This window comes from Tursiops truncatus, chromosome 11 (genome assembly GCF_011762595.2).
Source record: "Tursiops truncatus isolate mTurTru1 chromosome 11, mTurTru1.mat.Y, whole genome shotgun sequence".
NCBI lineage: Eukaryota > Metazoa > Chordata > Mammalia > Artiodactyla > Delphinidae > Tursiops > Tursiops truncatus.
This window is the reverse complement of record NC_047044.1, coordinates 25,268,292-25,279,538: the sequence shown is the minus strand read 5'-3', so window position 1 is coordinate 25,279,538 and position 11,247 is coordinate 25,268,292. Positions and strand designations below refer to the sequence as shown.

Below are 11,247 nucleotides of genomic sequence, written 5' to 3'. Positions count from 1 at the left end.
CTCCAAGACCTCCTCCTCCTCCTTTATTCCCTATCTCAGGGAGTGGTACCGCTATCCATCCGGGAACCCAAGCCAGAAACCTGGCTTGGTGTGTCATCTTCAACTCCTCCCTCTCCATATTCAATGGACCATTAAGTTCTCTTAATTCTAAATTAGACATGTTTCTGCAATCCAGTCTCTCCTCTCTAGCCCCCAACAGCCTTCACATAAGTTCTCATCAATATTGTTATCAACAATAACATATTAGCAAGTTTCCCCTACTAGCAGCCTCTGCCATTTCCAATTTTTCTTTCTTTAGAATACAAGCCATCAGACTTAGGGATATCACTGCTGATAAAAGTTTAAAAAATGGTTTTGAGAACAAACATGGTGTGGGCCCCCCTTTTTCAAAAAATTTTCAGGGCACAAGAAACCATCCTCTACTCTGTTATTTCATACTAATAATTTTAGACTTATTAAAAGACTGTTCAACTTCAAAAACTAGCAAGTACCATACTCTCAGAATAGAATACAGTTCTTTAAATATATTTGGCTTTTAAAATAAAACACATGGATTTACTGGATGGAAACCACTGCCCTAGAATCTAGACTGCCATCAGAGTGATCTTTCACAAAGCAAAAATGACCACGTTTCCCTAGCTTGCAGACATCTGTATGTATTATATAACCATATACATTTATCCACAGAATCTACATCAATATCATTTTACTGGCTTTTAATGGCTACACAGTACTATTCATTGTATTGTCATGCTGGGGACATGTCTGTCGTGGTATATTTTAAGCATTTTTTAAAATATTAAATTTTAAATATCCCTTGTCACATATCACCTTGAGACCTTACAATAAAAGCCACTCTTCAGGGTAGCATAGAAGGCTATTTACAATCTGGTCTCACTTCACCTACTCCTCAGCAAGAACTTCCCCTAAACATGCCACTGTCAAATGAAAAATAATGCACAACCTAAAAGTTGAGAGTTATGTTTTATTCGGCAGACATTCTTAGGACTTCAAGCCCAGGAGACAGCCTTTCAGATAAACGCTGAGAAAACTGTTCCAAAGATCAAAAGCGGGCAGCCAGGATATATGGGAGTTTTTGCACCACCACCACTAGTCGGAACAAAGGGCTACTGTTAATGAAAGAAAACGAGATATCCCAAGTTAAGGAATTTAGTGTTTTTCTACGTATGGGAAGATGCAAGAGTCTGGGCTCACTGAAATCATTCCTTTGATATGCACCTCAGCTATCCGGGTCTCTCAGTCAGGAGCAATTCCCTGCCCCTTCTCCAAGGGGACATTCGTCAAGGTCTGTGTTATGGTCTGAATTGTGTTCCCTCCCTCCAATTCATATTTTGAAGCCCTAACCCCCAGTGTGACTGTATTTATATATCTGTATCTATGCCATATCATCTATACATTTTAAAATAGTTATATAGCACTTTTTAAACCATAAAGATATGGAAAAAAATCCTCAGTATTTCCCTTAATGTCAAGCAAACAAGCTTTCCCATATTTTTCTTAATATATTTCTTGTTAACCCATTGCCAAAGGTCACAAAAGACATGTGTGCCTTAGGATATTTAGGCCATCATATAATACACACAAATGGAAAAATTTCAAGAGCATGGCTTATTAACAGCAATGTTGGCTAACACATATCACTATTGTGTCAAGTGTTGTGCTGTCACAGGTGCTTTTTCTCCATTTTGAAATTTAATTTCCATATCCTATGATGTGGTACTACTATTATCCTCATTTTACAAATAAGGAAACTGAAATTTGGAGTGATTAAGTGATTTGTCCTAAGCCACACCACTAACCAAGGACTTCAAAGAAAATAAGGCGGAGGCTAATTATGTTGCTCAGTTTGGAATTAATATTTTCTCACCAAAAATACATTTTTGGGACAAAATAATAAATATATCTTATTACATTGATTTTACAATAGGAAAAGTCTCTCTCCAAGGAAAAAAAAACTTATTTTTGTCTGCTTATCTAGTTAACCATCTAAGACAAAATGACTTCATGTGATTAGCTAGAAAAAATATTCTCGTCTATGCTGGTATTGAGTTATATATAATACAGGTTCTTTTAGATTCTTACTTAAGTTTTCAACATTTCTTATTCCTTTACCCCATTCAACTTCCTCTTATAGAGAAAACCAAATGAAGAAAAATGTGAAAATAAGGAGTGATGGGCTGTTAAGTATAATTATTCAGTTATCTCAGACTCTGCAGTGTCCTGGAAAATTATCATCCAGCAAATATTCACTACCGTACTGTCAAGATATGTTTTTTTTTTTTAATATTACCTGAAAGTTTCATTTTCTTGCCTCTTTTCAGAAAGAAAGGGGGAAAAGTAGAGTACAATCCCTTTGCAGCAAAGAAACAGTATTTTGTGTTATCAGTGCACTTTAGCATTACTTTTTTCATTGAACAAATTTTGACATTGATAATTCTGTAGATCAACTTATACCTCAAACACCCTTTGTCAAAATTTATCTACTGACCCTCTAGGATCCTGTGTCTACTGGACTGGGTCTGAGGTAGTAGCCATGGCCCAAGTGTTCCCAGAACTTATAGTGGAACTGGGAAGATTCACAACAAAGCATGAAGGCATTTTTCATACAGCAGATCTTAGTTATAAGGATGCTTTTGGCAGTAGCTTTGCACCACAACCAGGGTGAGCTTTGATTCCTCCTGAGGTTGACAGCCACATCCTTGCCCCCAATCTTAAGACCTTTTAGACCCTTTTAAAAATCTTCATCTTTATGACAGACTAACTTGGAATAGAAAATAATAAATGTTGTAAGGAAAGTATTAGCATTTTATTTTATTCTTATTTATTTATATGTCTCATTGAATGCCAAACTTTCTTGAGGATACTTTTTTTTCACTTTTGTATCTTCCACCAAGAAAAATTACTTCTAGTCTACAATCAATACATATTTATTGAACTGATTAGGAATTTCAACTGGGAAGGCACAATACAGAATTACTAAATTTCTGGCACCTGATTACTTGGGTTTGCATTCTAACTCTGCTATTTACTTCCTGTATGACCTGGTGCAAGTGACCAAAACTCTCTAGCTCTAATTTCCCCAACTCAAAAGTGGATTAAATGAGATAATGTAAAGTACTTGGCACTTCTTAAGTGCTATTTATACAATGAGTATTTACTGGGCTCCTACAATGCTTTAGGTTAGAGGTAGGTGCTGGGAATAAGAGTACAAAACAGGCGAGGTTCCTGTCTTCATGGAGCTCAAGGTAGTTGGAGAGACACACATAAAACAAATAATCACACAAATAAATTACAAATTGCCATGAAAAAAAGTTAAGAATTCAATGCGTGGTTGTATGAGCAGGGCCTGATATAGATTGTTGAGGAAGGATTCGCTGAGGGAGTGGCATTTAAGCTGAAACTTGAAAGATGAAGAGATTCTCTATTTCCTCTCGTTCCTCAACTCTCTAATCTGGCTTCCATCTCTCTACCTAAATAGCTCTTTCTAAGGTCACCAGTGGTTTCCATGTCACTATAATATATACATCCGGCATTTTTCATCCTCTTACTTGACCTCTTAGCACTCAACGCAGTTGATCACTCCCTCCTCTTTGAGACGCTGTCTTTCCTTGGCTTCTCTAATAATAGACGCCTCCTGATCTCTTAACCTCTGACTGCCTCTTCAGTCAGGCCCCTTTGTAGGTACATCTCCTTAAGTGTTTGGATAGCCTCACCGTGAGCTGTAATTGTGAATAAAAACGCAGTCCTTTTGAGTCATAAAAAAGAAGTGTGTACACGTGAAGGCATTTTTTCGCCCCTCTCCTCGCTTCCGGTGCGCTGTATAAAACCACGAATATAAAACTTTCCGGTTCCAGTCGAGAGGCCCCTCTCCCGCGCGCGGGCAGCGCCTGTCCATAGGGCAGGCACGGGAATTCAACTTGACCCTAGCAGGCAGGTTTACCCGAGGCGCGGGACGAGGGTGTGGTCAGATTTCGCGCGGTTTTCCCGACCTCCTCGACCACGCCCGCCTGAGACGAGCCCGGCCCAGCTCCACGCGAAATCCTCACAGTCGAGTCCTCCACCGTCCCAGCATTCCCCGCGCCCCTACCATCGAGAGCAGCTTCCGGCGTCGCTGGTGTAGGTGGGTGAAGAAGGAGCGGGCCCTCGCCGCCCTGTCTTAGTTCCTCGCGCTCTCTTGGGCAACATGGCGGGTGTGGAGGAGGCAGCGTCCTGCGGGAGCCACCTGAATGGCGACCTGGATCCAGACGACAGGGAGGAGGGAGCTGCCATTACGGCTGAGGAGGCGGCCAAGAAAAAAAGACGGAAGAAGAAGAAGAGTAAAGGAGCTGCCACAGGTAAAGGGAGTTTTTATGTCTTCCCAGTCCCCGCCGGGATGGCCGAACGGCTCGACTCAGGCCCGGCGGGGCTGACAGAGACTAGGGACTTAGAATCCTGGACTGATTCCCAGGACTGAACGTGTGTCCGGGCCGAGCTGCAGATTTCCAGCCCCGGGGACAGGCGGCTCCTCGCGTGGTATTAGGGACCTGGTGGGGGAGGGGTGGAGAAGAGGGTGCCTCAGCTTCTGTGGGGTCGTTGGGCCGGAGCCCCTGCATTGCCGGCGCTTAGCTCCCACGCAGACGGTGCGACGGACCTGAAGCCGTGCCCAGGGCCCAGCCTTCTCACCTTCCTCGCGGATTGGCCTCCTCCTCAAAAATCTGGTTCTGACCCATACTGCCGCCTCCTTGCTGGAGCAACGTGGGACATATTTTCGTCGAGGGTTGGGGGTGGAGTAACCGAGTCTTAGCGCCTCAGCAGCACCTCCCCCCACCATCCCAGTTTACGGAGAGATTTGTGTGGCGCGCAGCCCTTTTGGGGTGTGTGTGTATGTGTGTGAATGCCCACGCGCTCTTGTTACTGAGTAGTAATAGCAGGATGTGTGGTGGTGCGACTCTTCACCTGCCTAATCCCACAGTATCGTCAAGCTTTTGGGCTTTTAGGCCTGGATTATGATGCCACTTGTAGGCAGTCTGGGTAGGATATTCTGTGGGTCCGAATGGAGCTTTTCTAAATCTACTGGTAAGGCAAGGAAAACAGCTGAAAGTTTTCAGTTGGATTATATTATGAGTTAGAAACTTAATTGTTTGATTGTGAGAAGTCAGTGTTTTTGTTGCATCAAGGCCTTGGTTTTAGGAAGAGTTATTTGTACTGTTAAAATCAGCCACAGAAAGAGTGAGAGGACAGTGGAGAAGCCAGAAGTGATAAAGTGGAGTTGAGAGAGGTTAGAGAGGGTTAACCTGTATCCTTTTGAAGTTTTGATTAGATGGGAGTTGAAAAGGGAGAGCTGTAGGGGCTAGGATGCTTCCAGAGCAAAATTGAATCCCAGGATATAGTCTGGTGGCAGTTCCTGGCTTTCAGATGAAATCCAGACTCTTCAGTTTGTCCTTTTAAGGTGTTTAGCAGACTGATCCTAATATATCTTTAACAGTTCTGTCTCTCAGGATGAATTCTCTGCATAGCCAGCCTGTCACTTCATTATGTGCTACATGGTAATACTACCTCTTTTTACGCATACATATTACTCATATAGCTACATTCTTATCACTTCTACAGCAGGGCCTGCTCTTGTGCTTAGCTGTTGGAGAAGTTTGTTTTTTAGTAATGGAATGTCTTTTCCTACTTATTTTTATTTTACCCAGCCCGGCTTGACAATTTCTTTCTTCCTGAACCCCTGAAGCCCCCAGGACCCCACAGAAATCCTCTTACTAAGGCCTTCAGCATTTATGGCCCATCTTAAGTCCTTGCTTGGTTAATAAATTATTTGTTGTAGTCTAATTGTTAAATACTTTAAAAAAGTTAAAACTACTTAAGGGTAGAGAACAACTTACAGTTTAACTCCTAGCACAGAGAATGTGTAATGAGTATTTTGTTGAACGGGCAGTACCACTTAGATATGGAATATTTTTCTTTCGTTAAATAAATTTTATTCTGCTTCAAGTAATGTTCTGCTTTTGTTTTATGAACATTTATCAGGAAGACTTAACATGTTTTTTAGAATCCTTAGAACATATTTTAGTGGGAAGATCTTGATTAGATTTGATTTATGTTATTGTATTTGATCAGCAGAGCAACAGGAACCTGATAAAGAATCAGGAGCCTCGGTTGATGAGGTAGCAAGACAGTTGGAAAGACAAGCATTGGAAGAGAAAGAAAGAGTTGATGACGATGAAGGTAAATGGTTAATTTGATTTTTGTGGTTAGGAAAGCAAGAAAATATGACATTCTTTAACCAAAGTTGCTTATTTGTCCATATAGTCCAATATTCTCTGATGTTTTACTTAACTGATGTTAAAGCCTCAATGTCACAGATGAAAAGGAAAATGTATTTAGTTATTAGCAACTCTTTTAAAAGTTGGATATGTTGAATGCTCAAATAACACAGATCTCAACTTTAAAAATGTACTTAACAAAAGGCCGAGTAGTGGGTATTAATAAGATAAAATTGAATGCCTGTTTATTTAACTAACTTTTATTGAACAGCTAATATGTACTAGGCACTATCTTAGGATACTTTCATCCATTCTCATTTTACCCTCACAAAAACCAAGCAAACAGGAAATGATAGTTATATGATTTGCCCAATGTGACACAGCTAGTTTGTGTAGAATAACAGAGCCAGAGTTTCAAACCTAGCACCTGATTCCAAGTCTATTCCTTTTACTCTATCAAAGGTACTTCCCTTTTTGTCAAAGGAGCATGTTGGAGTGCTTCTCAAATCTACTATGAATTTCCTGACCCCAGATCCTTGTGGTATTTTGGAGCTTTTGCCAAAGATTTCTTTAAAGACAACAACTCTTGGAATTGTAGGAATTGATGCTATCAGTAAGACAGTGGAGGGAGTGATTAGTTAGGAGAACTATTTTTATTCTACAGCCTCTTTTGGCAGAAGAGGAGATAGGGCTTCCCCATTCTTAATTAATTATCTATTGCTATGATCTACTGTTCTGCCTCAAGAACTGCCAGCTTGGGCTTATGCCTTCCAGTCCTTAGCAACAAATACGTGCTGTACTTTATCATGTTAGGATAATGCAGAGCAGTTGTTTTTCCTTTAGAAGGATAAATTCTCTGCCCTCAAGGAGCTTACAGTCAAATTTAGTGGAAAAAAATGCCAAGAATTGTTACCAAACCCGGACACCAGGTTGCGGCAAAGGAAAGTACAGCGTTTATTGCAAAATGCCAAGCAAGGAGAATAGGCAGCTCATGCCCAAGAGACCTGAAGGCTTTTAGAGAAGGGTTTTTAAAGGCAACATTAGAGGTGAGTGTTGCCAGGTGCCTGATCAGCTTGTGGACATTCTTCTGATTGGTTGGCTGTGCAGTAACAGGGTGACTTTTTGGGAATCTCAGTTATAGTTTTCTGGTTTCAACTGATCTGGAGTCTGTGTGCTGGTGGTCAGCATACAGCTAACTTTTTCCACCTGGTTTGGGGGGGTTAGTATCTGCAAACCAACTCAAGGATATGGTTCAAGATATTATCTGTAGCCCTTGAGGAAAAACCAAAGGTCCTTTGTTTTTAATGGCCAAACTATTATTATTTAGTTTTGTTTGATTGTTTTCCTTTGTTTTTGCATTTTTCTCATGTCTCTGATTAAATTTGCTCTTTGGAACTCAGGGAAAGCCTAAGAGTCTAAAGCTTTTTTACAAAAGAGGTGGGAGACTTGGGGTCTGTCCCTGAGAAGGCCCTACAGGGTCCTGCTTGGTTTCAGATTCAAGGGAATAGTTAGCTTTTCCTTTTCCTTAAGCAAATCTCTTGTCCATTCTGCCTTGGTTTATGCTTCAGATTATAAACATATTTTGAACTCTTAACAAGAAAGGTATTTGTAAATTCAAGGTAATATAATAGGTTGCTGTTGACCCACTGTGTGTAGAATATCAATCACAGTGCTAATTTGAAGACAGTGCCTGCCTTGTTTCATTACACCTCTGCAAAGTTATATGAATCTCTTGACATTGAAGGAGGAAATTTTGCTTGTCAGAATGGGAATCTTCAGTGTACTAAAGAAGATTTTAGGAATATCAAATATTTAGGAATTTAGTTTTCTCCAGTTTGGGTTCATTGTTTTCCTAATTCATTTTGATAATCAAGATCAACCAGTACTATTAAACTGTTGTGGGCTTCCCTGGTGGTGCAGTGGTTGAGAGTCCACCTGCCGATGCAGGGGACACGGGTTTGTGCCCCAATCCGGGAAGATCCCACATGCCGCAGAGCGGCTGGGCCAGTGAGCCATGGCCGCGGAGCCTGTGCTCCGTAACGGGAGAGGCCACAACAGTGAGAGGCCTGCGTACCGCAAAAAAAATAAAATAAACTGTTGTGAGAAGTCTTTGAGAGGATGGAAAGCTAATATTTCAATATCTTTTTTCTAAAGGAAAACTGATTATTGTGGAGAGACAAAATATAGAGTTGGAAAGATATACTGGTATCTGCAATAAAATTTATTGAAATTTGGAGGTGGAATTGTGGGCTGAATGCTGATGGAAAGCTCATTGGAAGGAATGGGACTTAAAACCAAACAAAAGAGACCATTTTGGGGCAGGACAAAGTGTAGTGAACAGTGCAAACTGGCCTCATTATAAGACGATTCATTGAGGGAGCTTTGGAGCAGTTTTTTTCCCGTCTTTCGTTTGTTTATTCATTAGTTTCCTTCCGGTTTTATTGAGATATAACTGGTATACAGTTCTGTGTGAGTTTAACGTATACAGCATAATGATTTGACTTAGATACATCATGAAATGATTACCAAAATAAGCTTAGTGAATATCCTAGTTATTTGCTCTTAGTTATTTTAGTTATTTGTGGGTAGATTAGCATACTTCAGAAATGATTGTTGAAATTTATTGAGCAACATTTTTAGAAATTCAGACACTTATGTCTATTTTTGATACCTTTATTTAAAATATTTTAACTCACTGTTTAATCTTGGTCATAATCGTATTCTTTATTTTTTCTCAAAGTTTAAGTGTATGGTCATTGAGCTTCAAGCAGAGTTGTTATGAAAACCGACAGGCAGATCATGGCTATTTTGTATATTCTTTTGCCAGCTGTTTTTTTAAAATAGTTCTTATTTTTGGTCATCAGGTTCTTTTGAAAATCTGAAAACTATGAACCTAGGAGAAGTAGAAATTTTTTTGTATACAATTTGATCCAGAAAGAAGGAGAACTCTTTTTCTTTAATAACAACTATGCAGGAAAAGATATTTATTTATTTATATTGGCTGCGACTGGTCTTAGTTGCGGCACACGGGATCTTCTTTCTTTGAGGCATGCAGGACCTTTCATTGTGGCGCATGGGCCCTTCGTTGCAGCGTGTGGGCGTGTGGGCTTCTCTCTAGTTGTGGCGCACGGGTTTAGTTGCCCCGCGGCATGTGGGATCTTAGTTCCCCAACCAGGGATCGAACCTGCGTCCCCTGCACTGGAAGGCGGATTCTTTACCACTGGACCACCAGGGAAGTCCCAGGAAAAGATATTTTAAAATATGAGACCCCATTTACCTCTCAGTGGATTAGGAATCAGGTGATATTCTTGGTTCAATTTTGCTATTTATCTGTTAGGATTATCTTGGGCATGTCCTTAAACATTCCTTGTTACCTCATAGGGTTGCTTTAGGATCACATGAGGTCATGAAATACAGGTGTTTAACTGCAAAGCATATATAAACTATTATTATTTCAGATGAAGTCATATAGTCATTATTACAGGTATTTCAGTAACACTAGTTATTTTTCTTTGCTTTAAAAAAAGATGTTATTTAATACATGTTTTATTCTTAAAAATATCTCAATTCTTTTAGTAGAGTAAGTCAAAGTAAAGTTTACTAGTGCTTTTGATTGCACAAGTCAAATTCTGATACTTAAAGCTAACAGTATACAAAATTCTAAGAGTATTGGGTCAGCTTTGTCGTATGCTATTTAAGATGCACTGTGTGTTTGTGTACTTGTCTGCTTGTGCTTGTTTCGTCCCTCTGCTTATAAGGCTTAAGTGAACTTGACATGTCTTTTCTTAGATGGAGATGGTGATGGAGATGCAGCAACTGGAAAGAAGAAGAAAAAGAAGAAGAAGAAGAGAGGACGTTAGTGTCTTTAGTTAATCCTACTTGCCAAATTAGAAGTGGTTTATTAACCAGCAGGTTTGAAGAGTAGATTTGAAGTTGCTTAAGATCCTGGTATATGTTAGGGAAATAAATGTAGGCTTAATGGAGGTAGAATTTAGTGAAACTCACAGCTATTTGGCAAGTACTTTGGTTTAACAGTCTTGTTATTTTCTTTAGCTGTATTCAGCCAGGGGATGTTAATAATAAATTTGTTGTATTTTACTGCATGTTAGGGATGAGTTCCTAAAAGCTTTATAATTTAAAATTTGAATAATTCAAATAGTTTTGTCAGTGATGACTAAAGTAATGCCACCAAGTGGTAATAGGATAAACATAGTTTGCAGTTCACCTGCCAGTTTTGATATTACGAGATTCTTGGCGAATATTTAATGAGGAGTCCCATTATTTAAAATTTGTGTGTATGGTGAATTTTTATTAATAACATGTATTGTAGTATTTCAGATTCACTTAATATATGATCCTACTTGTATTTTATTTCTATAAACGATATAACCAAACATCTTCATAGACCTGAAGCTCTTAGGGAGACTAAGGGGAGACTGTATAGCATAGACTAAGGAGACTGTATATAGACTAAGGGGAATAAAGTTTGGGTTGAGAATCAGAACAAGTTCTAATCTTGGATGCCCTTTGGTTATTGGGGTCCATTGAGTGTCTGGCTAAACCTTCCTTTAAAATCTTTAGGCTGAAATTTTATGAATGAGAATATTGAGGGTTTGACTTTCATTTTTATCTCTGGGTTGAAATACTTAAATTATTTTTTAAGAAAGCTATTGGCTCTGCCAGCCATTCCCCTGATATGTCTCTAGGTGGAGATGGAATAGCCTTCTTTCTAGTCAGGCATCTATCCTGGTTAGATCCTTCTACTCAGGATGTCAGTTCTGCCCCTAGCATAATCTGTATTTAATGAGCACAGATTACTTGCATTCCAGGAATCTCCAGGTATTATGATGTCATGTTCCTTCCATTCAAAAATTGTTCATAGTGTGCTTGTGAGACGTATTACCTGAGATTGGCTTGAGAAAGATCTATTTCTCCAAATACTCTAAAATTGCTTCCTAATGAAGGTAGATAAGCAGGGAGG

At 39.6% G+C, this 11,247-nt stretch overlaps 1 protein-coding gene across 2 annotated transcripts in view; it reads left to right on the top strand.

Moving 5' to 3' along the window:
- Window positions 1-4,122: 4,122 nt before the first annotated feature.
- The window catches only part of METAP2 (methionyl aminopeptidase 2), a 28,516-nt gene continuing 21,391 nt past the window's right edge, over window positions 4,123-11,247 (top strand). Inside the window, exons 1-3 of one of the 2 annotated variants that reach the window (XM_019918310.3) lie at window positions 4,123-4,355; window positions 6,124-6,228; window positions 10,056-10,121. In XM_019918310.3, coding sequence (XP_019773869.2) covers window positions 4,205-4,355; window positions 6,124-6,228; window positions 10,056-10,121 — 322 coding nt within the window. In that variant the 5' untranslated portion in view covers window positions 4,123-4,204. Of the gene's footprint in view, window positions 4,356-6,120; window positions 6,229-10,055; window positions 10,122-11,247 lie in introns of both variants that reach the window. The other variant, XM_004314436.4, reaches the window with a different exon arrangement.